General features: G+C 50.9%; 1 protein-coding gene across 1 annotated transcript in view; it reads left to right on the forward strand.

The window, feature by feature from the left end:
- The first annotated feature begins 997 nt into the window (after window positions 1-997).
- DOK5 (docking protein 5) overlaps window positions 998-27,003 on the forward strand; it is an 87,894-nt gene continuing 61,888 nt past the window's right edge. Inside the window, exon 1 of the mRNA XM_066586818.1 lies at window positions 998-1,222. Within this exon, the coding sequence (XP_066442915.1) occupies window positions 1,157-1,222 (66 nt within the window). The 5' untranslated portion in view covers window positions 998-1,156. The remainder of the gene's footprint in view (window positions 1,223-27,003) is intronic.

Here is a 27,003-nt window from a genome sequence, read left to right on the forward strand (position 1 = left end):
TACTCCTGCAGAACCATTTCATCACCAAGTGGAATCTACATCGCGAGGAACCACTGCGGATCTGAAGGCCAAAGGAGTCCAACGCTACTAGTTGGGGTCTTATAGAGGGGTGGCCAGTGTATGTGCGCTACTAGATGGGGGTAATAGAGGGGTGGTCGGTGTATGTGCTCTACTAGATGGGGTAATAGAGGGGCGGCCAGTGTATGTGCGCTACTAGATGGGGGTAATAGAGGGGCGGTCGGTGTATGTGCTCTACTAGATGGGGGTAATAGAGGGGCGGTCGGTGTATGTGCGCTACTAGATGGGGTAATAAATGGCTATGTGTTTATTTTGTAACATTGTTACACTTGTTGTGAAATGTGATACATTGTGTTGTGTTGTTTCTGGTGTCCCGATGCTGCCGGCTGGCTTATCGTATCGCAATCACATAACAAATAATTGTGCAGTTGTGCTGATACAATCCATTCATGATAATACCGCTTTTTTCCATTGCTTTCTCTGGAATGTAGACCGCAATCCGTATGTGCAAAATGTATCAGTTACACAATGCAGTAGAATAGTGAGGCAGACTTTATAAGATTATGGTACGATGTTAGATGAACGGCACGCAGAACCACAGCAATCCCAGAGCCTTCCTGGCTGTGCAGAGCTCCACAGAGGATTTCAGCAGCTGGGGTGTCAGTAATTTTGCATTGACCTTTGTGGAAGATACATTGGATGCTTCTGTTTGCTTTGCTTCTATGCTAATCAGAAAGAGAGAGAGAGAGTGTTTGCTTTCCCTCAGTGCTTCCCACACTATGGAGGAGCAGAGGGTGGATGCTGCCATGGCTGCTGCAGGTTACCACAATGCACAACGCCTTCCCCCCTGCACAATGGCGACTTGCATCAGAATGGTACAGCCCAGAATAGAAACCAGGCAGATCTATCAGCTGACAGCGCTGCCGCCTGCTCCAGTCTCATTAGTTTTCGCAGCCTCCTTTTTACATCTCACTTTTTTTCCTCCTCTTCAAAGTGGATTTAAAAAAAAAGCCAAAAAAGCGAGCGGCGAACGCAAGAAGAATCCGATGTGCTCTCTTCTCGCTCACCACACGCGTTTCAGTCTTCGTTCCATTCTCCCAACTTTCCCTCTCCCACTTCCCTCCGACACTTGCCGGGAATGGGTTCAAATTTTAACGATATTGTCAAACAGGGTTATGTCAGGATAAGAAGCCGGCGACTCGGGGTAAGTAACTCACTCCTTACCATTCATCTGTTATTTCTATAGCACCAACATATTCCGCAGTACTGTAGGATTTGTGATATTGCACTTTGTTTCTAAGGGGCTGCATATGTAGAACCTGCATGCCAAGTCTTATTTCACAAGAAGCCACTTAGCCAAAGTATGTGTTGGAGGAAACCTATGTGAAACGGGGAAAACATACAAACTCCATGGAAATGTCGCCCTGGTTGGGTGACTCCACCGCAGTGATGAGCACTTGTCACCGTGTACCTGTTCCCTGATTCTGCTCCTTCTGGATCCACGCAGTGGTTACACCTGATACATTGTATCTAGTGAACAGGTTGCTGTTGGACTGATACAATGTTGCCATAGGACTGCTAGGCAGAGTCTACTGAATGCTTCCAGTCATCTGGGGGGATTAATTCTGTCTCGAGCTCCTCCTGACATCACACAATAGGGCGCCGGTACCTCGGTGTGACATGTGGGCTCAGTCTCTGTTGCGGAGGAGGGAGGTTGCACATCCTAATCACCGGGGAAGGATAGGGATTTATGAATGAAAGGCGGCTGGTGGGGCTGTGTTGTTCTCAGGCTGATGAGCAACTACAACTGCGGCTATCAGGGCATGCTGGGAGTTGTTGTTTTACGGTAGCCTGAGAGCCACAGGTTGCAGATCGTTGCTGTAGAGAGCGATCTGGATATTTAACCTGCGCAATTCCAGTATAAGCGGAGGATACATAAATTGTACAGATCAAATAGTGTATACAATAATAAGCTATGTAATAATAATATCATAACACCATGAAGCCTTGGCGACTGGCAAACGGGGATATTTTGAATTAGGAAGAGTAGTCCCAAGAGCTTCCACTCTAGTAGGGGAGTCTATGGGTAATAGTGATAGCAGCATGTAACAGTCTTGATCGATGTGTTCGATGCGATCACATGGGTGAATACGATATCAGTCTGTGAAACCCGGAATGATATCTTACAGCTGCAATTTCTGCTGCGAGTGCGATGCATTTTGCGAAAAAACCCTTGGCATCTACACAACATGCGATTTTTAAGCACGTTTTTCACTTACGTGAAAATTGCATGTTTTAATAGAAAAAAATATAAAAATTGCATCGCACTCGCAGGAACGTTGCATCTGCATGTGAGTGCGATGTGATTGGTTTCACTGTCAAAGGGAATATTGGGCGGTTCTGACACAGAATCGCCCCAAAGCAGGACGTTCAGCGATCGGTGTGAGAGAACAGTCGCTCATGTGGATAAACACATGGAAGGCAATATGTTCTGTTCATGTGATATCAGATATTGACCGTGTGAATAAACCCTCAGGTTGGATTCAGACGGGCGAGCGCAATATTTGTCCAAGAAACTCAGACTGCTTGTAAAAATATGATTTTCCCTGTGATTTGTGAGAACATTGCCTCACATCATTGAATACGCGGTTTTCAATAGAAAAATTTGAAAACCTCGCATCACTCTCACATGAAACCTGCGAGCGCCTGCGAGTGCGACGTGATTTTTTGAATTCATCAACAGCAAAAAAGACGAATTTTCTGCAATTTCGTGGACAAACAGGGCGTGCCGTATATATTTACCGTCTTGCAGCGTCGCTTCGAGAGTAAAAACCCGCGTGAACAGACACCTTGAAAACAATGGGGTCTATCTGTGTGAATGCAGCAGATAAAACTCGCCCATATGAGTCCAGCCGCAGGGCTTATTCAGGCGACTGGGGGTGCAAATACGCTCGCCTCAGTGCAATGTACTTGTGCAGTGAATGAGGTTGATTTGCGCGCGTGTTGGTGCGCAGTACTGTACTTTTGCACATCCAGGCCGGGTCACATGTGCGCGCAGATCACCCCCACCCTGTTATAAAAGGCTTTTTAGTATTATGAGGTCCAGATGTTTGCTCTTTTTCATGGAATTGCGCAGCGTATTGCACACTTGCGCACCCACCTCCCATAGGCTTACATGGGGGCCTTTGATGCGCAATACATGGAAAGATAAAGCAGGTCCTATTTCTTTTGAATGCGCACGAAATGCGTTGCACAACACTCTGATGTGAGCGAGCTCACTGACATCAATGGGTTCTATTCTCTCTACTCTTTCTATTGCTCGCGTATATTTTACGTTCCCAAGTACGGTCGTCCGAAGAAGCCCTTCCTAATTGTCAGGCAACTTGCAAGAGGCAGAAAAAATCGTTCAAGATTTGTGCGTTGCGAGATGCACAAGTCCTGCACGAATCTGGACCCCATTCTTTTGAATGCGGTCATATACAGCAGGTCCGATCTCTGGGCGTTACCTTGGAACGCATCGCCCATTGTTTTCAATGGGGCCAGAAAACACATCATAAGGCGTGCGAGGCGAGGTTTCCCACTGAAAACAATGGGAAGCACTAGCCAGTCCTCCAGCATGGCTGAAAGCCGCGCCGCAGGATGGCATCTGCACTGAAGTGATGGGAGGCGGTTTTGACCCTGGCATACGGGGGTACCTTGCCTGTTCCTGAGTGCGATATGAGCTTCACACTCGCCCTTGTGAAATTAGCCTCAGAGATTAGTTAGCGACTGAGAGCCGAATGATCTGATCATGTGGGGAACCTAGAACCAACCTAAGGGGATCCCCCCTCAGCAGGTCACATCGCTGCGGCTCTCCTCACTCTGAGCCTGAAGCCCGCTGACTTGATATGTCACATATAGTGGAACATCCCGCAGATCCTTCAGTCTTCCGGTCTGAATGCACATCTTGATGCAGAATGAAGCCATTTTCAAACTGACATCAAAGTCCGTACGTTAGTCAGGCAGATTTTGGTCCTGATTTTTCGTCAGAGCAGAACGCGCCAAAGTATGAGGGCTTATACTCACCGGCGTCTCTTTGACCCATTATGTGGCCATGATAATCGCGGACGCAAAACAGGACAAAACCAAACGCCTGATCGCAATGGATTTCAGTGGCTTCGATTTCACTAGCGGGATTCTCACCCGTTAATTGTACGTCCGAGAAAAGATCGGACCGGCCCTGTATATGGTACTAACTACGTGCGGGACGGATTGGGCGGCCGCTATCTAACCGCAGTTTTTTTCAAACTTCTGTGCTATTATGGCGCGGAGTTTGAATGGTTGAATAAAAAAAAGTTGTGCATACGGTTGTCTGAAACCGCCCTCGTGTGGGGCAATCAGTGATGTGTGAATGAGCCCTACGGATAAGTCCACACACAGAGGAATTGGTGCAGGGCTTCCACTGCAGAAAATGCGTAGAAAATCGCATCAGTTCTGCATCAAAAACCGTGTCAAAATCCGCAGCAATCCCACTGTGTGAACTCGCCCTGACGCCGGGCGCATACCAACGTATTGCACGCCCAATACACGCGGATAACTTCATGGTGAATGACATAAATGGAGGTGCATTGATTGTCATTGGTCCATTCACACTTGTGTATAATGCGCACTTAAAAAAGAACGCGGCACGTTCTACCGTACTGCGAATTGCGCGCGTACAGCCATATTGTTTTCTATAGTTGTGTTCGGGACACGTATGTTCAGCATTTTTATGCATGATGCTAGGAAATTTATGAAAAAAAAGAAACCAGGAAGCCGGAGCGCATCCACACGTGCAAAAATACGACAGCACGCAGGGATACACAGTACCCTACGCCGGTAAAACGCCACGAATTTTATGCAGAGAATTACCGTACGGCCGTGTGAGCCGCGCCTTGGGGAGCGTCCTCACTGTGTTCTTTTTGCCACGGATTTGATGCAGAATCTACATGGAATAGACATCAAATTAGCTGCAAAACCGCGTCCCAATACTCTCAATGGGAATCTGCACTGCAGCCCGTAAATCTGCACCGGAGCCCATATATCCGCTCCCCAGCCCGTATATCCGCTCCCCAGCCCGTATATCCGCTCCCCAGCCCGTATATCCGCACGGTTTATTCACACAGATTTGAAGTACGTGGGCAGAATATGGCGGCGTGTCGCTCCAAATCCGTGTCAGGAAATCTACCCGTTGAAAAGGACTAAATCTGTTTGCGGATCTGAAAGCACACAAGCGCACGTCCACGGCGGAAATCTGCGGCTGAATCACGGAGTTCTGCTGCGCCTTTTAAATTGGAATCCACACGAGCCCCGCACAAAAATAGGACATGCCGCGGTTTGTTTGCCGCGTGAGATTTCGCGCGGCCAAACCGCGGCCGTCTGCATAGGAGTGCGTATTGTAATGCACTCCTATGCAGGCTTTCAGTGGCGGAAATCCCGCCGCGGGATTTCCGCCCGTGTGCAGGCGGCCTAAGGCAATATTCATCCAGACGCCACATTGGATTTTTCTGACACGGACTTTCTATTGCGCCGTGTACTTCAGCGTCGGCCATGGAGATCCGTGCTTTTGTCACAGATTTTTACTGCTAATGTTTAGCGCTGCGGCCGCCCGGGGATTTTAGTCTCTTTCATTGGGACTAATCTGGGCGCCATAACTCTGAGGCCGCTGCGCAGAATGTCCATTTTTTAAAATCTGTAATGCAGATTTAACATCCGCGATGAATAAATTATGGCGCAGATTCCCTTTTAAATGAATGGGACGCCTTTTGATGTGTAATTGTTGTGGAATCCACCATGTGAACCAGACCGTAGCCGTAGTCAGAGTTTCTGGTGAAAAATGCGACATCACTGTTACATTTGAATAAAGCCCCTACAGTTTGGGTGCTTCTACACCTCACAGACGCTTCATTTTGAGAATCAGTGTCGTCCTTGTCTGATGGACCCCATCATGGCTATTGTGTAGCCTGTCCTATGACCTGCCACAGGAGGTGGAGTTCCCCTTTAAAGTAATAATTTACATGTTTTATGGGAAACAAAACTAATTAGCAATTCCATAATGACCCCAATCCTGCCTTATATAAAGCTTCTGCTTATTCCATGATGACCCCCATCCTAGACTGCTAGAGTTGGAAGGGTCCTCCGGGGTCATTGGGTCCTCCAGGGTCATCAGGTCCGACCCCCTGCTCAGTGCAGGATCACTAAATCATCCCACACAGATATTTGTCCAGCCTCTAAACACTTCCATTGAAGGAGCACTCCCCACCACCCGTGGCAACCTGTTCCACTCATTGATCCCCCTCACTGTCTAATATCTAATCTCTGTCTCCTCCCTTTCAGTTTCATCCCATTGCTTCTAGTCTTTCCTTGTACAGATGAGAATAGGGCTGATCCCTCTGCACTGTGACAGCCCTTCAGATATTTGTAGACGGCTATTAAGTCTCCTCTCAGCCTTCTCTTCTGCTAAACATTCCCAGATCCTTTAACCGTTCCTCATAGGACATGATTTGCAGACCGCTCACCATCTTGGTAACTCTTCTCTGAACTTGCTCCAGTTTGTCTATGTCTGTTATAAAGTGGGCTGCCAAGAACTGGACACAGTATTCCAGATGACGTCTGAGTGAGGAAGAGTAGAGGGGGATAATGACCTCACGTGATCTAGACTCTATGCTTCTCTTAATACATCCCGGAATTGTGTTTGCCTTTTTTGCTGCTGCATCACATTGTTGACTCATGTTCAGTCTATGATCTCTTAGTATACCCAAGTCTTTTTCACATGTGCTGCTGCTTAGCCCAATTCCTCCCATTCTGTAGGTGCTTTTCTCATTTTTCTTGCCCAGATGTAGGACTTTGCATTTCCCCTTCTTAAATACCATTCTGTTAGTCGCCGCCCCCTGTTCATACTTTTCTAGATCTTTTTGAATCCTCTCTCTCTTCCCTAGTGTTAGCTATCCCTCCTAGCTTTGTGTCATCAGCAAATCTGATCACTTTCCCATCAATTCCCTCCTCCAGACCATTTATAACAATGTTGACCAACACTGGGCCCAGGACAGAGCCTTGCAGTACCCCACTTGATACATTCTTCCACTTGGATGTGCAGCCATTTATAACCATTCTTTGAGTACGATCACTAAGCCAGTTGTGAATCCACCTAACAGTTGTCTGGTATTCGGCCCCCCGCATGTCCCATGACGGCCCCATCTTGCCCTTCTATACATCTCCTGTGTTCCTTCACCATCTCCAGAAATGACTTCTGTCACATGAAAGCCAAAAACTTTGCTACATAACAACATTTCCTTGTAGCTCCTCCCCCTGCCTGTTAACCCATTCAGTCCCAAGTAGAATTCAGCAGAAAGAGAAGAAGCCTGCAGACTGTAAATATTTTACGCGGCAGACATGAGTGCGCTTCGTTTCTGCGGCCGCCTCCTGTGCCGGGAGCAGCTTAGGCTACGGCGGCAAAGCAGCGAAATCCCGGAAAATAGAAAATGCAGGATGGCGGCCGGAGATGGCGGGAGATCTGTCCGAATTCAGTGTTGTGTTTCTCGCTGTCATCTGATGCATCACATTCAGGGAAAGTCACCCGTCCGTCCAGCGCGCCTCACATTGCGGCCGTATTCGCGTGGCGCTCATTCCTGTGCGAGGTCTGGATGTTCAGAGGTGCACAAACCTCACACGGAGATGTAACCCTTTATTTGCCACTTGTGCATTCGTATGTACGATGTTTCTCTCACAGCATGTTCTATTTTTGGGCGATATCGCCATTCTTTTCTTTGGGAGCCGAAAAACCGCAGCGCACACGGAGGCGATAGGAACGCAATTTATTTATCCAATGGAAATAATATGTGTTTTTCACGTTTGAAAAATGTGTTAAAAATCGGACGTGCGGCGATGCGTTACAATCGCAGGTTTACAAGCGTGAAATCAGTCTGCGCTTCGGTCCGGCGCATAAAGCCTCCGGCTGTATTTACTCCGGCGAGTTTCATGCGTTGCGAGATGTGCAAAAGTCGCACGGAAATAAAACCCTTGTTTTGAATGATTCTATTTACAAGCGCCATTTTTCTCCTGCAGCGACGCTGAGAGATCGCAGAATGTTCTATCCTTCTGCAATTTCACAGAAAACTCGCCCATTATTTCCTGCGGGCAAGTTAAAAGTCGCATCGCACACGTACGTGCAAATTGCGTCATACTCGTAATCAGTGGTTGAGCAGGCAGAGGCGGAGTCAAAGGTCAGCAGGTAAGAAGTGATTACTGAATGGCTCGTGTAGCGATATAATTCTCGCGTTCCCAGCAGAAATGTCGCCCCTCATATCCAACATGACAGAAGTATGGGATGCCATGCTTTCTATGTGCAGTATGTGTAGCAGAGCCGAGTTTGTCTTTTGGCACAAATCGTTGTCATTTCGTTCCTTATGGCGTTACGTTGGACTGCAGGTAGGATCAGCACAAACAGAACAGTCCGAGGACCGATTCAGCTCTGCTACATCTGTGTGTGAACCGTTCCTGCGCTCTATTTACACGACTGATTTTCTCATGTGAGTTTTATGGGTTGCGAGATGCACAAAACTTGCCCGAAAATAGAGCCATTATTTCCGTTGCGTCGACTCATTTGGGTGATGTTTTTCTTGCAGTGATGCTGTGAGATGGAAATGTCGCAGGGCGCTGTTTATTGGCCGATCTTGTACATTATAGTCAATTGGCCACATAAACCCCGCGTCCGCGCACACCGATGCGACTTCATGCGCCTGCGAGGCCATTTTATTTTTTCTTATTGAAGCAGCATGCAGTTTTCACACGAATGAAAATCGCATGTTCAGCGACGCAGCGCACTTTACTCAAAGAACGCATCGTATAGAAACCGCGTGCTTTAGCCGGACGAAGGCCGTATGGACGCGGGCGAGTGCAGTACCGGGCGAGTCCAATGCGTTTTTGCCAGGTAATCGTTTTGTGTCGCATCGCGGTTCACATTTTTCACACACATAAAAGTCGCATTTTGTTTTGATAGAAAAATATTAAAAATGGCGCGGCACGAAGCGTCTACGTAAATACGAGTTTAATGGGCGAGCTTTCTGCGATCTTACTGAGCTACGGAACATGCAAGACCAACAGCATCCGTGTGAATGAACCCTGAGGAAACAATGGGTTAATACGCAAATGTGCAGAACGTGTGCGGTTTCATCGCCCGTGTAAATACGTCCTCGGGATTCGTTAGCGTTTTGCTTTCCGTGTTTTTTACGGATCCAGTAGATTTGTCATCAGACACTTCTGTAGGTTTATTTCCGCGTTGCTCCATCTCCATCCGTTTCGTCTTTGTTTCCTTTTGCACTCATTTAAAAACGGATCCATTCAACAAACAACAATGGAAGTAAACCGAGATGTCGGCTCCGCCCCCCGCTGACTACAATGTAAAGCACCGGCGGCGCGCTCTCCATCCACTTTCTATTGTTTAGTGGAGAAACGTTCTGACTGCAGCTATTATTTAATTAAACGGAAAGCAGACGGAAACGACCGGAGCGCGACTCACGCGCAGAAGCAGTTTTTTACCCTTTACTATTGTTTTCTGGTTTTCGGCTCCGCTGATACAAGAACAGAACGGAAAACTGAATTGCTGATGTGAACGAGTCATTGGAGCCGCCATCGTATACAGCAGCTGCAGCGGGTTATTCTGTCCTCGCTTGCATCATGACAGCAGTGCACAATCCCCAAGACCAGCGGCGGCGGCGGTGCGCTCCTCTCCAGGATCTTGCAGTCCCCACTGATGCAACTTGTATCTGCGTCCTCCCTGCACTCTAAGGGGGAATCTTTACTGTGTGGGGGCATCACTGGGGGCACTAAGGGGATTCCCCGTCCTCACTTGCATCATGACAAAAGGAGGCACCATGTTGTGTAGAGGCACCATTTGTGAAGGGGCACTAAGAGGGCCTAATTATTACATGGGGGCATTAATGGGCATTATACTGTGGTGGGAACACTAAGGAGACATCTGTGTGCGGTATCCTCACTGTGAGGGACACCAAGGGGTTATAATATTGTGGTGGTGGCATTAAGCATGCATCCTAATGTTTTGGGGGCAACCTCTGTGGAGGGGCACTAAGAGGGCATGCTTACTGTGGTGAACACCCAATGGACATAAGAATTGGATGGGGGGGGGGGGGGCACTAAGGAGCTTGTTACTGTGAGAGGGCATTATTACTATGGTGACCAAGATGCTATAATTATTGCACAGGAGTCACTAAAGGAGCTTAATAACTTTATGGGGGAGTTAGGGGGGCATCGTTACTATGGCAACCAACAAGAGGATGTCATTATTGCATGGGGGCACTAAGGGGGCTTCATTACTGTCTGGGGCCACTAAAAAGGCATCTGTGTGTGGAGTATCTTTCCTGTGAGCGGGCACTAAGGAGACATCATACTGTGTAGTGACTATTGTGAAGGGGCACTAAGGGGGCACTTACTGTGGTGACCACCAAGAGGGCATAATGATTTCCTGGGTATCCTAAGGGGACATCATTACTATGAGGGGGCACGATTACTGCGTGTCACACAGAGAGGGCACTATGAAAGGGTGTGGGGCACGAAGGTGGTGGGTGGGCAGCTGTAGTTGTATGATGAGAAATGCTGTAAGCACTGTCCCTCAGTTCATGATTTGGCAGTTGTGACGTTCCCCACACTGCCCCCTATCTTCAACAGCAGATATCCTACATGGTCAGCAGAGCCCTGACCGGTCAGTATATGGCCGCCATTGTAGCCGACTTTTCTGCGTAAACACTCCGCGCCGTTCTCCATGAACTAACGGTATTATTGCGGACGCTGCGGAATATTCCTCCGTGCAGAAAAAAAGTCCACAAAACCTGCAGGTCCGCCGCGGATGTTAATGCGAAACTGCGAACCGCAGGATCCTCCCGGCGGCGCTGCATCCACATCCGTATTTAGAGCCGCAGATTTAGGCAGCGGGATATCCTGCAGCGTCCTGCGGTATATTGAGCCCCATATCAGGCACCGATGAAGGACTACAACTCCCATCATTGCGGTGCTGGCTGTAGTTGGACAAGCGCCCCTCCCCCGACACAAGGAGTAGTATTGAATCGCGTCGTATTACACAACATGGAGTTTCCTCGTCTCTTCTGGGCCCGGCGCCAAATCCAGCGGCGCGTAGTGGACATTCCTCACCCGCTCCGAGGGCTTTACGTGGACAGAGATGAGACCCCTGAGTCTACAGAGATGTGTGAAGCCCTCCGTCTGCCGGCGCCCCTCCCCCGCCCGCCACGCCGTTATTTCTAGGACACGGCAGATTTATGGAAAGTGCATTGATTAAAATAAATCCATCTGCCACATCTTACCGAATGTGATGAGGATGCGCAGAACATCGCAGCCCGGCAGACGCAGAACATCGCAGCCCGGCGCACGCAGAACATCGCAGCCCGGAAGACGCAGAACATCGCAGCCCGGCAGACGCAGAACATCACAGCCCGGCAAACGCAGAACAACGCAGAACATCGCAGCCCAGGGGCTTATTTACACCGGCGATACAATTGTGCTTGTGCGCCGCGCGGACCTGTCATTTATCTTCTCTGTACTGCAGATGGTCGCGGCGAGCTCTCGTCAGACATTGCATAATTTCTCCTTTTCCTGCGCCGTCGCAAGGCGATGACATGGTTACCCGCGACCGATTCACAATGCCAAATGCAGATGGGCCGCGGGTCAATGGAGGCCGGACACCGCACACACATAGAGCATGCTGCCATTTGTTTCTCCGCTCACAGAAATCACAATTCATTTCCACGAATGTGCAGGAAGAAGCGATATTCACAGCGTGCCATGAAGGGTATTTGCTGTGGGACCCGGAGGCGGGCGCCGAGCGCGGATCCTGCAATGCAAATCCGTTCGTGTGCAGCCGGCCTAAGGAAAGATCGCCCGGACAGACGGCTGCAATCGAGCTGTGGGTACAATGTGGCAGCCGTGACGAGGTGTGGGTACAATGTGGCAGACGTGACGAGGTGTGGGTACAATGTGGCAGGTGTGACGAGGTGTGGGTACAATGTGGCAGACGTGACGAGGTGTGGGTACAATGTGGCAGGTGTGACGAGGTGTGGGTACAATGTGGCAGGCGTGACGAGGTGTGGGTACAATGTGGCAGGCGTGACGAGGTGTGGGTACAATGTGGCAGGCGTGACGAGGTGTGGGCACAATGTGGCAGACGTGACGAGGTGTGGGTACAATGTGGCAGGTGTGACGAGGTGTGGGTACAATGTGGCAGGCGTGACGAGGTGTGGGTACAATGTGGCAGGCGTGACGAGGTGTGGGCACAATGTGGCAGGCGTGACGAGGTGTGGGTACAATGTGGCAGGCGTGACGAGGTGTGGATACAATGTGGCAGGCGTGACGAGGTGTGGGTACAATGTGGCAGGCGTGACGAGGTGTGGGTACAATGTGGCAGGCGTGACGAGGTGTGGGGGGTGACTGTGAGCATCGGGGCACACTTACTGAGGGCGCATTTACAAGGGTGATAAAAACGTGCGAGATCTATGCGTTTGCGACACACAGAACTTGCGCCTGTGATTACCCCTTATTTACACGAGCGATCCTTCTCTCACAGGGATGCTGGATTATAGAACGGTCGCTGCATCTCCTCTTTGTGGGTGAAGGCGCCCCAAAAAGAAAATTGCAAATGTGATTTTCACGGGAGTGCAATGCAGTTCTGATTTTTCCTACTGCGGTTTACGCGCGTGCGGAGAGGTCAGGCGGTTTTTCGTGTGTGCGGAGAGGTCAGGCGGTTTTTCGTGCGTGCGGAGAGGTCAGGCGGTTTTTCGTGCGTGCGGAGAGGTCAGGCGGTTTTTCGTGCGTGCGGAGAGTTCAGGCGGTTTTACGTGCGTGCGGAGAGGTCAGGCGGTTTTACGTGCGTGCGGAGAGGTCAGGCGGTTTTACGCGCGTGCGGAGAGGTCAGGCAGTTTTACGCGCGTGCGGAGAGCTCAGGCAGTTTTACGTGCGTGCGGAGAGCTCAGGCGGTTTTACGTGCGTGCGGAGAGCTCAGGCGGTTTTACGTGCGTGCGGAGAGCTCAGGCGGTTTTACGTGCGTGCGGAGAGGTCAGGCGGTTTTCTCTCTAAACGCATCACAATTGCAAGGAATGACAAGTTTACAAACGTGATATTGGTCCCAGTTTCTCGCGCTCGCCCGTGGAAATCCAGCCTTAGGCCGACTGCACACGGCAGAGACGGATTCTGGATGCGGAACCCCACAGCGGAGTCCATGCCTGACCGCGGCCGGCGGGATCATCACCATTCTGGGGGTACTGGTACTTGTTCTGTTAAGTAGGTAGTGTGGCTGGTAAAGCTGGCATCGTTGTTCTGGGGGTGATGTGGATGCCATTGGCATGGTGCGCTGTTACTAACAATGTGCCTGTCACTGTTATGGGGGTGCCGTTACTTGTTCTGTTTTGGGGGTGCTGTAACCGACCCTGTTATGGGGGTACTGTGGTTGTGGCTGCCACTATTATGGGGTCACTGTGGCTCGTTCTGTTACAGGGATGGTGACTGTGACATCTATGTCTATACTCCTGACACCGCCCCCTGCGCCCCGGACACAATCCTGAGTACCCCCTTAACAGTGTATATGTTTTGGAGGTACTTAGTTGCAGAGCCGCCATCTTAGGCCACTCGCACACATCCCACTCTTTACCACTATAGGGCCTCACAGATCAGCGCGTCATTGCGGTGTTTCTACCGCCACGATTTTTGAGCGCCGTTTTATCACGGTTTTTAGCGCCCCTCCTCACCCATCACAACGATCGAGTGCGTTACAAAGCGCCGTCAAGCGCCGTACAACACGCTCAAAAACACCACTCAAAATCGCAGTAAAGATGCGTCGGTTTTGAGCGCCGTTTTCTGCGGCCCGTGTTGGCGTGTCCTCGCCGCCCCCGTCATCGCGCCGCGCCGTCATTAACTGTATTTGATGCTTTCCTCATAATCTACATCATATACAGATCCATTCCAGACGCAGATTCCCCGGTGGCGGCGGCGGCTCAGCGCGCTTCTGACTCATCGCTGCTAATGAAGCGCTCCTCACCCGGATCTCTTAATATGGGGGGTTTATCTTTACTGCTTGAAGATCAATGCAGCTTCCTTCAATAAAGCGTACAAACGGCGATGTGCCCGGAGCGCTCGCAGCCCCGCCGCATCCACCAGTCTCATCCATTTTTCTGGGAGCGCTCCGTTACGGCGCTGAGTCCCCTGCGGTCGAGAACGATTTCCGGCTAATGGCTCCTTAATGTCGCTTCCTGCCATCAAGACTTATGCTCTGTATACGCGGGGTTAATGCCGGATAAAACACGAAGAGGCCTAATGACAATTCATGGCGCACATTTTGTGCAGAAGCCGTGTCAGGCCGCCGCACGCAGATCGACCCTGCTGAATGGGGACAAATCTGCAGCCGGAGAACAATCCAACCTGGATCTGACAGTTTGTAAGCCACGTGAGCGAACATCTGCTGTCTGCCCCGTCCGCCCCCATACTTTACACTGCAGCTGCAGCTTAACCAGTGACTCCCGATCAGCTGCATTGGCTACTGGTGTCTGAACTACATATCCTCGCTCATCAGAGGCTTCTGCTACTGCCTTGTCTCTCCCCCATACTTTACCCTGAAGCTTTACTTAATTAGAGCAGAGCTCCTCTGCATTGTCTATTGGAGTCCTGGCAAGTCTAAAATCTACTTCCTGTCCAATTAGAGGCTTTGGCTGCTCCTCCCCCCTACTTTACACAGCAGCTCTGCTCCATTAGTATACAGCTATGACCAGTCACTCCAGCTCAGATACATTTTCAATTGGAGTCTGAAGGGGTAACATCACCCCTTAGGGAGAGCAGCAAGAGACTTATAAGGCCATGCATGCGCCTCTGGGTAATATGCAAATAGGGAAGATAGCACAATACCCCTGCAGCGCCACCTATTGGAAGGCAGCCTTGCATTGGTTTGAAGTATTGTTCTATTGGAGTCTGAAATGCATTTCTTGTCTGATTTGAGGCTTCAGCATCTGCCTTTGTCTCTCCCTCATACTTTACACTGAAGCTTTACTTCATTAGTGCACAGCTATGCTCAGTGACTCCAGCTGAGCTGCATTGTCACAGCTTTGGTGAGCTTGAAATCTACTTCCTGTGCTATGAAAGCTTTAGCAGAGTATTTGTCTTTCCCCCATACTTTACATGGCAGCTCTGCTCCATTAATGTATAGCTATGATCAGTGACTCCAGCTGAGCTTCATTGGCTATCGGACATTGAAGGTACGGTCCCATGTAGCGGTTGTGGCACAATTAGGTCACATGTTGGTCGCATCACTGCAACAGCGAAGACTTGAGCTAGCCTCGCTGTGCCCATTATGGGGGATCGTAGCCTAAGGGGGTCTAAAATGCATCTGGTGTCTCATCAGAAGCTTCAGTAACTGCCCCGTCCCTCCCCAAACACCTATAAACCGAAGCTTTACTCCATCAGGACGCAGGCATGACCAGTGACTACAGCTTATCTGCCCTATCTGTCCCCCATACTTTACACTGAAGCTCAGAGTCCTGAATACTAACTGCAGCCAAGCTGCTTTGTCTATCAGGCGGGTCACTTTATGCTGCCGGTTATCCGGGCAGACCTCACTTTTTCAGACGAGGAGGTGGAATCTGCACCAAAAATGCGCTACATGTGAGAGGATCACACCGGCGATTGCGATTTTACCGCAAGAGAATCGTGTCTTTATTCCCGTGATTTTTGAGCGTCAGCGATGCGTTTTCCTGATTTCTTTTCACGTCCTGATTTTCTTGCGCGAAAGTCAAGTAGGAGTTTCTAATGTTAAAAACAAATCGCACGGAAATCCTGAGTCTGCGATAAAAAGGAGGATCCATAGGGAAACATAGAAGGTAAAAAAAACGGAAAACGCAGAAAGATCGGACGCAGCGCAGGAGTGAAAACATCGCGAATGGGAACCAAACCATTGGAAAGCATTCGTGTCATAATTTTACGTTTTCACTTGTATCGCTCAAAAAATGTGCGATTTTTCTCGCAAGTGTGAAGGCGCCCTTATAGTCTGAGATGTATGAGGAAGGTGAGACTGACCCCCAGAGATCCTCCAGAGAGCCGCCCGTCTGACCATAATGGGCACAAAGGTCCAGCAGAAGACGGCCCCATTTGGAACCAATCGCTGCCAGTAGGGTCCATTAGACCCTAATGATATCTGCCCGGCGTGTGCCCCTCTCCTGCCCATGTGGGCACAGGGCATTAGTTGGCCAGTGGTGGAGGACTTGTACAGTAGCCCGTCATCTGATGGCCGTGTCCCTGGCTGACAGTTGGGTTTGGGGAGCTTCGCCTTCTTGAGGATGGAGTAGCGCCGCTGCTCATGACTGCCACCTACAGGTAGACACACGCATCCACACAGAAATAATCCCCAAAACAGACCCTTCCAGACTTTCCTTCTCAGAGATGAATCTGGAGCTGCGACTCTGGGATGTTTATATTTACGGCCGCCGCCGGCTCCTTGGCACGTCGCCCTCCAGGGCTGCAGACGTCTCTAAGAGGCTCCATTACTCCTCGGCATCTCTGATTACTTTCTGGACGCCCCTCTCCTGTGAGCCCGTATATCAGGAGTTTGTCACGCGATCATGATGTACAGAACCCCATGACAACCCTTCAAGTGACTCCCCGCCGCTCTGCCGCAGAATGTAGATCTCACTCAGATCTGACCGGCTGCCAACTTTATGCCAACTCAGACTTGGCAGCCGACCCGCCAGAGATTAAAGAGGAGGAACGGAATTACAGTCAATATTTGAGTCCTGTTATCGGAGCGGCGCCGGTTTAACCCCTTCCCACCCCAATTGGGTTTACTCTACACTAGAATGACTGTTATGGTGAAGAGGTGACTCCGCCTCCGGACAGCGTCCTTATAGGGGGTTGTTCCACATGATCCCCCCGATGTGAGACCCCAGAACTCATAGAATGACCCTCAGATACAGAAAGCTGACATCAGTGGAAACAGAAACTCAAAAGCTTTTGTTACAAAACATCAAGAATGTTCCCCCCTTAGAGGTGTCGGTGCGCCCCCCCCCCCCCCCCCTACCGCCGGACGGAGCCTGGGGTCATACATGATGTAGCGGATCACGACGGGCTGATGCAATGGCTTCTGGGATGTCGCAGATCATGGTGGGCGGTACAGGGAGCATGTAGGCTCTAATCACAAGGCGTAAGCTCCGGGGAACGTGGAGGAGGTCACTATCATCACCCTCGGACAGCTGATACACCAGTTTGGTCGCCCCCCACTTCTGACCTCACTGTGATAATGGGGGGGCGTCGTTGGGATTTCTTGTTCTGGCTGCGGCAGACTCCATGTCTGTCGCACATCCAGCTACCACAGGGGAGTCGCCGTACGCTCCACGTAGACCGGTGGTTCCCCTCCCCACATTCACCACAGGGGAGTCACAGTACACTCTACGTAGATCGGTGGTTCCCCTTCTCCACATTCATCACTGGGGATTCACCATACGCTCCACGTAGACCGGTGGTTCCCCTCCCCCACATTCACCATGGGGTAATCGCAGTATGCTCCACGTAGACCGGTGGTTCCCCTCCGCCGTCGCTTTCTGTTAGTTCACATCCTCTCGCTTTGTCGTCCGGTTTCAGGTCTGTAACAGTTGTAATCGGAAGGATAGTATTGTAGACATTTGCTCAGCATGTTTCCACCAGTCGGCGGTCGGACGTCCGGTTTTCCGCTCGCTCTGACAGTTGATTTCTGACGACTTCGTGTGAAGCTTGCACGGACACGCTCCGCAGTTTCCACGGTTACTGGTGGACGGTTGGATGATTTTTGCTGACAGATGCCACCTTTTTCCTTAAAATCGGAGCACCGCTTACGAATTTTGCGCCCGCTGGGCGGAGCTTTACCAGACTTTGTTCGAGAAGGACGTTGTACACTAATAACAGACCGGGAGACGTGAAAATCAAGGACACAAAACGCTCTCCTGTCTTCGTAGCGACGACTGCGGCAGAATAAAACTTTGGGCCTCATTTACAAAAACTGTGTAACAGTAAGACGTCCTCGTTGCCCGACCAATCACAGCGCAGCGCTGACCTCAGCAGCTTGAGAGATGAACGCTGCGTTGTGATTGGTTGTTGTGGATAACAAGGACATCTTACTGATAGACGGTTCTGCTAACGGGGCACTATTACTATGGGGCAGCACATAGGCGGGACTGGAGGCGTGGCTTGACAAGTCTGTCGCGGCGCCCTGCGTGGATTTTTCCTCGTTCTTTGGAGATTGTGAGTTACACAGTCTTAATAAAAATAAGCCTGCCACCAATTAGTTATACAGATCCTCTGCAGAGCATTGGGTTTCCATGGTGACAGACTACAAACAAACCCCATATGGAGTCTCACTCTACCACAGGAGGTGTCTGTAACCATGGAGACACACATGTCTGCAGAGAAGCTGCATACTCAGAACGGCTGGAGATTTTGTTTGGATTGTGGTTGACTGTTTATTTTGGATGCAAAGGAGTGAAAAAGAAATCTTGGTTGCAAAAGTCTACAGACCCGCGAAATAATACATGACCCGGAATCCGCAGGGTTAATGTGGGATGTGAGGAAAAAGCCCCCCGGCATCACTCTGCGTCCTGCAGCCCCGGGTAACTAATCTCTAAATATCCCACAACGCGCTTTGTCCCGCCAGGAGAGCTATTAATTACGGATGGCAGCGCTCTGCATTATTAATAGATCCCGTCCCGCCAGTGATTAATGGCGCGCCGGATCCATACTGGTGGAGACGGTCCCCGTACATCCCATAATCGCACCGCAGGGTCCAAGAGCAAAGATCTCCTGTGCAGGAAGACTACGATGCTCCAGCTCACTGGTTCCTATCTTAATTTGTCTCTTACTCCAATCACATCCAGAGCTGCATTCACAATTCTACTCATTTCCTGCTAGTGACAGTAACTGTGTAGTAGTAAAAGAGGACACCAGTTATAGTGTATGTATACAGTGCCTCCACCAGCAGAATAGTGAGTGCAGCTCTGGAGTATAATAAAGGATGTAACTCAGGAGCAGTACAGGATAAGTAATGTATGTACACAGTGACTCCACCAGCAGAATAGTGAGTGCAGCTCTGGGGTATAATACAGGATGTAACTCAGGGTCAGTACAAGATAAGTAATATATGTAACAGTGACTCCACCAGCAGAATAGTGAGTGCAGCTCTGGAGTATAATACAGTAGGTAACTCAGGATCAGTACAGGATAAGTAATGTATGTACACAGTGACTCCACCAGCAGAATAGTGAGTGCAGCTCTGGAGTAGGTGTGTGCTGGTGAAGCTCTTCAAGTTCCAGGGTGTGGTCTGAGAAGGAAGGTTTGCTGAGCTTGGATCCCAGAGAAGGTGCACCTTTCTGGGCTTCTTTGGATATGGAGTCCTGCACCTCCTCCCCGCGGGGCCACTCGTGGGGAGGGAGGGAAGTGAAGGCAGTGCTGGCATCAGCAATGCCGAAAGAAAGTTTGCCACTGGTGCCGGAGAAGCCAGCAGCACGCAGGAAGACAGGAGCTTCTGCTGGAGGTAAGAAGAGACTTGGACCTGGTCGTGGCTGCAGCAGCGTGGCACCATTTGTCAGCACGGCGGCTTCTGATAGCGCAGGGAGTGAGATTGTGACCCGCAGCCAGACCCGCAGGAGAGCAGGTGAGCCGCAGACCCTGGCAAGTATGGGTAAGTGGAGCGAAAGAAGGAGGAATCAGTGATTGAGCTGGCCTCCAGGCTGGCTAAGAGTATTAATGACTATAACTTTGCTGGAAAAATGTTGGTCATGCAAAAGGGGAAGGTGCGCGATGCCAAGCTGATCATGGAGCAAAATGCTTCTAAGGACAGAAAGGCAGAAGCCAGAAGGGCAATAAAGAAATGCAAGGACTGCATTAGAATGTGGGAAGCGGTGAGGGAGAAAATACTGGAGGAGAGCGGTCCCTTTAAGGAAAAAATAATAAATGATGACCGGTTTGCAAAGATGGCGGCAAGGTGCAGTGGCCAGGAGCAAAGCGAGTCAAGCGATGATGAAGCCTCAGATGAGGAATTGTTTGAGGATGTGCAGGAGACCCTGGAGGAGCAGCCCGTGTGTTCACAAGAGCTAGTACCAACACCCAGTGGCACTACAAGTTCCAGAGAGCTGTTGCCTGAGGAAATTGGACTGCCATCTACCTCAGGGGAATCAGAGGTGGAGGAAAACGCAGGAAGGCTACAAGTCCAGAAGACCCCACAGCCAGAAGCCTCTCTGCATATTGGGGGCTTTATGTTTGGCAATGAGATGCCGGAGGAGGATGTAGAGATAAAGAAAAAGAAACCTGTTAAGCTGCAGGAAAAGCTTGTGTTTGTCAAAGTTCCCGTGAGGACTGATCTGGCTGCAAAGTCGGATCAGAGTTCTGACCCCAAAAACCCCCCTGGCTCGGACTCTGTGGTAGGCCTGGATCAGGGAGTTGGGGAGAAAAGGGCCCAGCTGGTCAGACCCCCTGTCCCTGTGTTAGTTGGTAACAGGAGCAAGGAGGTCAGTAAGAAAGGCGCAGTAAAGGCCAGTATAGATGCAGGTCGCGGTAACGGCAAGGAGGGTGGCAGAGGTGCCACTAATGCAGCAAGTGCTGCCTGTGATGCGGAGGGGGCTGCGGACCTAAAATCAGGGGTCCCCCATAATCTGGGAGTAAGTCAGGCCGGATCCCGTGCCTCCAGTAATGCGGAGGCAAAAAAGAAAAAAGTAAAAAGTAAAAACACAAGCAAAAACCTGGAGGCTTTACCATCTACCTCCAGAGAGGCCAGGACCCACGGACCACATGATCCAAGGAAAAAAGTGGTAGATCCGGGGATGAATGTGCAAGAGCGTGTGGTGGATGTGAGGGACAACACCGAGAGTACACGTTTCTCTGCAGTTGCTGGGCCTTCGGGCACCTCGGGTACCCCTGGCACCAGCCAGGGATCTGGAGGCCCAGGAGATAAGGTGGTTAGGCCAGAGGGGTCACGGGGTCCAGTCGCCCCTCCAGCGGCGACAACAACTGGTAGGAGTTATGCCAGTGTCGCCGCTGGAGGGAGTGGGTCCTCCGTGTCTCCAGGCTCTAGAGAGGGCGTTTTGCAACAGCGTCTCCTGGCGGCTTTACGGAAGGGGAGAGTACAATCACAGTTGGAGGAAGAGAGGTGGATCTATCTCTCTGGAAAGAGAGACATGGCTTGGGTACCTTCCGAGAGCAAAGGGGGGAGACCGTATGGTCCCTACCGACACCCGGGCAGGACGCAGGTCGTAGGAATGTGGTCCGTCTTCGTTGGAGAGGCAAAGATGCATGCCCCCCGAGGGCGAGGGTAGTGGAGCTTCTGCTGAAGATGGGCTTCAGGGCAGTTGACATCTTTGCCCTGATCCATCCTTACCGCACGTCTGAGTTTGACATCAGTTTCGTTCGCCCAGAGGGCCTAGAAATCTTCTCGGGGTATTTCGAGCTGGTGAAAAACGAGCCCGGCTGGCGAGACTTTGCAATCCAGGTGGTGTCTCGCCAGAACGATATCAAGAAGGTAACGAGTCACTTTCTTGCTTTGACATCATGACGTGGCTCAGTAGGTACGGAGAGGTGACGGAGATGCCCCAAAAGAACAGGGATGAGCACGGCATATGGTCCGGGGCCTGGACGTTTATGGTCAAGCTGAAGCGTTCAGGTAACTCAGTGGCACACATACCTTCTGCAGCCTTCCTCGGCAGGGATCGTATCTTGGCCTTTTACCAGGGGCAGCCGAAGCTCTGCCACAGGTGCGGCGACCCCTCACACTTGAGCGCCGCTTGTAAGACCTTGAAGTGCGCTCTGTGTGGGGGTCTGGGTCATCTAGCCGCCTCCTGTACAGAGATTAGGTGTAACCTGTGTGGTGACCTCGGTCACCCATTTAGTCGCTGTCCACGCTCCTTTGCCAATGCGGTTTCAGCACCTACGGATGGGGGTCATGATGTGGCCTCTGGGGGTGAGGGGACCAGCAGAGGTGGAGGAGCTCAGGAGCCAGGGAAGAACCGGCAAAAGACGCCTGCGGAGCAGAGGCGTCAGGAGAAACGCAGACGGAGCAGGGAGCTGACAGGAGCGCCCACAGCAGGTGGGTCGATGGTGGCCCCTGTTCCAGAAGCAAATCTCGCGGCTGAGGCTTTGAGGGACAGCGATTTAGATGAGGAGGACAGGAGGATCCAGAGGGAGGAGACCAACTCTGCAGATTCCTCCCACTGTGAAAGTGTGGATGGGGAAGGCAAGAGATGGCTAGAGAAACGGCGTAAGCTAGGTGCCACGAGGAGGAAACGAAGGGGGGATTCAAGATCTTCTCCCACCCCGGGCCAAGTACTGGAAGGAAAAGCCTGCTCACCTCCAGTTGGACTCTCCAATAGGTTCCGAGCCCTCCAAGACATCTCTTCCTCCTCTTCTGAGGGGGAGGCGGAGGGCAAGGTTCCTAGGGCAAAGGAAGGGTCAACAGGGGGCGCTGAGTCTCCACCTCGTGAGGGCATAGTTCCTTCCGGGGTGGAGGCTACTCTGGAACCTGGAAACAAGGATGACTGGGTCGGGGGATCCCCTGCTATGGACACATCTGTGTCCAAAAAAAGAGGCAAGGGGCTTTCCTCTGACCCCGAGGAAGCGGGTCTGAGGAAGAAAGCTGTCTAATTTAATCACTCATGATGGCGGCACCCACTCCGCTGACTCTGGCATCAATTAACGTTGCCAGCATTAAGTCGGATACGGCTAGATTTGCGGCCTTTGATTTTCTCGGCCGCGTTGAAGCCGACATTTTATTTTTGCAGGAGACCAGGTTGTCTGACTTGGCAGCCATACATAAGGCAAAAAGGGAGTGGAGGTCAGGCCCTTCCTACTGGTCTCTTGCGGCCGAGCTGTATAGCGGAGTGGCGGTACTTTTTACCGCAGCGGTTGAATGCCGACGAGTTATTGAATTAGAAATGGGAAGGTGCCTGATCTTAGATGTCCTCATGAAGGGACAAGAATTAAGACTTGTCAACATCTACGGTCCCCAGTCAAAAAAGGACAGGAAGAGTCTCTTTATGAGGATCAAGCCCTACCTTTTTACCAGCCGCCAAGTTGTCTTTGGAGGTGACTTTAATGCAGTCACAAGAGCCCGCGATAGGGGAGGCTCTGGAGACAGGCGGTTGACTTTTGACAGCGTCGCACTTAATAGCGTAGCTAGCGAGGCTCGCCTGGTGGATGTCCACATCCGGCACACCCCAGGCCACGAGGGGTTCACCTATTATAGAGGTCAGAGCAGGTCTAGAATAGACAGGTTTTATTTGAAGGAGGAAGCCATCTCTTCACCAATGTCCGTTGTTGAGGTGGAATTCTCCGACCACTGTCTAATATTGTTTTCTCTGAATGTTGCAGAGACCCCCCGGATGGGTAGAGGTTTTTGGAGACTGAATTCATCACTCCTGGAGGAAGCAGAGATAAGACAGTCCTTTGAGGATTTTCTGCAGAGCCAGGTACCATTACTGGATCTCTGTAGCAGTAAGTCAGAGTGGTGGGAGATGTTCAAGAGGAGGGCGGCGAGGTTCTTCCGAGAGCTCTCCAACCTCAGATGTCTGGACAGGTACCGCCTGTACAACGGCCTGAGGAGGAAACTCGAACATCTCGTTTCGACTGGAGGTAGCCGCGAGGAGATCTCCAGAGTGAAATCTTTGCTCAAGAAGTGCCAGTACGATAGACACGCATCCTTGGTTTTTGAGAGGGATTTCGGGAAGTACCGCTCGCCCGACCCTTACAGAAACTGTAGGATGTCAGTGAATAGTAAAGTGGTCACTGGACTGATCGATAGTACAGGATCCCTGAATCGATCCAGATCAGGGATTGTGGAGGTCGTCAGATCCTACTACTCGCAACTCTTGGGAAAGAGGGATCTAGATTCGGAAGTGATGTCGGCTTTCCTGGCTGAAACTGTCCCTGAGCCGGGGGTAGACACCTCTCTTGATGTTTTGACAGGAGAGATCAGAATAGAGGAAGTTAAACTGGCGATTGATGGGCTCCGGCTCAAAAAAATCGCCAGGACCGGACGGACTAACATCCGAGTATTATAAGACCTTCAAGGACCTCTTGAGTCCCCTCTTGACGGAGGTATTAAATGAGTGTCTTTCCTCGGGCACTCTGCCAAAGTCAATGGGGAGGTCAGCTTTGATCCTTCTGTCAAAGGGTAAAGACTCGAGCCGTATTGAGAACTGGCGTCCCATAGCACTTCTCAATACGGACAGGAAGGTTCTGGCAAAAGTGCTGTTTAATCGGTTGGTCAAGTTTGCACCCCGGCTCCTCTCGGGCGCCCAGCATTGCTCTGTTCCAGGCCGTAGCACCTTTAGCGCTGTTCTTGGTGTCCGGGAGGCAGTGGAGCAGGGTAGGGCTGGTCACTGGGAGGGGTACTTGCTGTCCTTGGATCAGGCCAAAGCGTTTGATCGGGTTAACCACGAGTACCTCTGGTCAGTCCTTCTGAGATACGGCCTGCCAGTGGGGTTTGTTGATTGGCTGCGAACATTGTATGCAGGGGCTGAGACTTTCCCGCTGGTGAACGGTTGGCTTGGCCGCCCTTTCGAGGTGGGGTCCGGTGTGCGTCAGGGCTGTCCTCTAAGTCCCCTGTTGTATGTGTTTGCGATAGATCCCTTCCTTAGGAGGGTTGATCGTGGACCTATAGCAGGGGTCGGGATGGACCGGGCGGTGCCGGAGGCTACCCTGAGGGCAGTGGCATACGCCGATGATGTCACGCTCTTCGTATCCTCAAGGGAGGAGGCGGAGTTTGTGGTGTCAGAGGTGGATGGCTACTCAGAGGCATCTGGGTCCAGGGTCAACTGGGATAAGTGCGAAAGTCTCTGGTTAGGAAGGGGGGATCCTGTGTTTGATCTCCCGGACACTCTTCCGGTGCCCCAGACTTCAGCAAAAGTTCTTGGCATCAAATTTGGCCAGGGGGATTACCCCATGCAAAATTGGGTAGACAGGCTGGACGGTGCCACTCACAAGGTCAATCAGTGGAAGGGTTGGTCTTTAACCCTTCGGGAAAGAGTTAGCTTGATCAAAACATACCTGCTCCCTTTATTCATCTACCTGGGAGGCGTATGCATTTTGCCAGAGCCTCTCTGGACCCGGGTCTACAACCTGTTCTTCCTAATGTTGTGGGGGAACAGGTTGAACCTGATCAGGAGAGATGTTACATACCGCACGAGAAGACTAGGGGGGTTGTCTATGGTCAACCCTGTGGTGTTTCTTGTAGACACCTTTTTTAAGATCAACATAGGCAACCTCTGGCAAGAGAGGGCTCCTCCGTGGGTCTACTCCTGCCGGGGATGGTTTCGGCCCTTCTTCCAGGAATGGGAGACAGGAGGGCGAGTGAAGGACCTTCGCACGCAGCACGGATATCTCCCGGCTTACGCTACCTTGGTTCTGAAGGTGATACGCCGGTGCGGTTTGGGGATGTGGGAGATCAGGACTCTGACGAGGAGGCTCCTCGACGAAAGAGTCCTGTTGACCCATTTCCAGAAGCCCCTGGCGCTCAAGGACTGCCCAAGTCGGGACCTGGAGGGAGGGTTACGTTTACTGAATTCAACCCGGGTCCCCTTGAAGTTTTGGGACTTGGCTTGGCGCTGCTTTCACGGGAGACTGTACGTAAGGGGTAACTTGAAGAGCAGGCCTCTGATTGACAGGGGTTGCCCCCGTCAGGAGTGCAGTGACGTGCTGGAAAGCATGGAGCATTTCCTGCTTCAGTGCCCCTTTAATACAGAGGTATACCAATGGGTAGGGGTCTCCATAGGCTGGCGTCAGCTGGCACACCTCTCCTATGCGGAGTGGGCTTATGGAGCCTTCAGAGGTCTTGGTGGCAGGGACCGCTGCACTTTATTCCTAGTTAGCCTAGTGGTCAGGTTCCACATCTGGAGTGCACGGTGTTTAATCTCGACGGAACTGAAAGTCCTCCCCGTGGATACGGTATGTAGGAACATCCTGGGTGACCTGGTGAAGGTACGTTCTTTGGAGTATGAGAGGCTGGGTACATCTAAGGCTTCTCTCCTATGGAGAGGGCTTGTATTTCGTTAGGGACAGTCTTTTCTTAATCTTCTAGGGGCAGAGTAGGGAGAGAGGAGGGACAGGATAGGGAGAGAGGAGGGATAGGGCTGGGACAGATTTTCTATGAAGGGTCAGACTGAGGGGCAGACTAAGGACAGTCTAGGGCAAATTAGGGAGAGAATAGGGAAACCTTTTTTAAATTCAAGGGATAGAACATTGCGATGTATGTGCCCGGCTTATCACCTCCAATCCCGATGGGGGGCTGTGATGGCACCATGAAGCTTTTTGTTTTGATTTGGGCAAAATGGAATGAAGTAGGGCTGCAGGAGAGCTGACCTTAGGCTTTCGGGTTATGTATATAGTATATATTATGTATGTTGGTTGGAGTGTATTATGGTTTTGTATATATTGTATATATTCATGTTTTGGGTGGTAGGTAGGTTGGGTGGGGAGTTGGGGGGAGTGGGATTCACGCCTTGAGCCGTAGCCTGGCACGTCTCGAACATTGAACTCTGGGCACGGACTTGTGGAGCGGGCATGGCCCCCAGGCTGCGGCGGGCACTGTGTGGTATTTATTAAAAAAACAAAAACCCTGGTGTGGCTTGGCACGTCCTGAACTAAGAACTCTGGGCACGGACTGATGGAGCAGGCTTGGCCCCCAAGCTGCACTGGGGACCCAAAAAAAAACAAACAACAAAAAAAAAATGTTTAGTTAGTTTTATGCCAGTTGGCTCGGCCTTTCTGTTTAAATTTGGTTATTTATGTTGTTATTTCAGTTCTTTATGCTGTTTATGTTATTGCTTACATTTGTTTTGTGTGGGTGCAGTGCGGTACGGCTGGACCGGGAGGTATAGTTTACAGGGTTTATGTAGTTATAGTTTACAGGGTTTATGTAGTTATAGTTTCCTTAGTTTTATATTTTAGGTATCCACT

The sequence above is a fragment of the Eleutherodactylus coqui genome, chromosome 13 (genome assembly GCF_035609145.1).
Source record: "Eleutherodactylus coqui strain aEleCoq1 chromosome 13, aEleCoq1.hap1, whole genome shotgun sequence".
Lineage (NCBI taxonomy): Eukaryota > Metazoa > Chordata > Amphibia > Anura > Eleutherodactylidae > Eleutherodactylus > Eleutherodactylus coqui.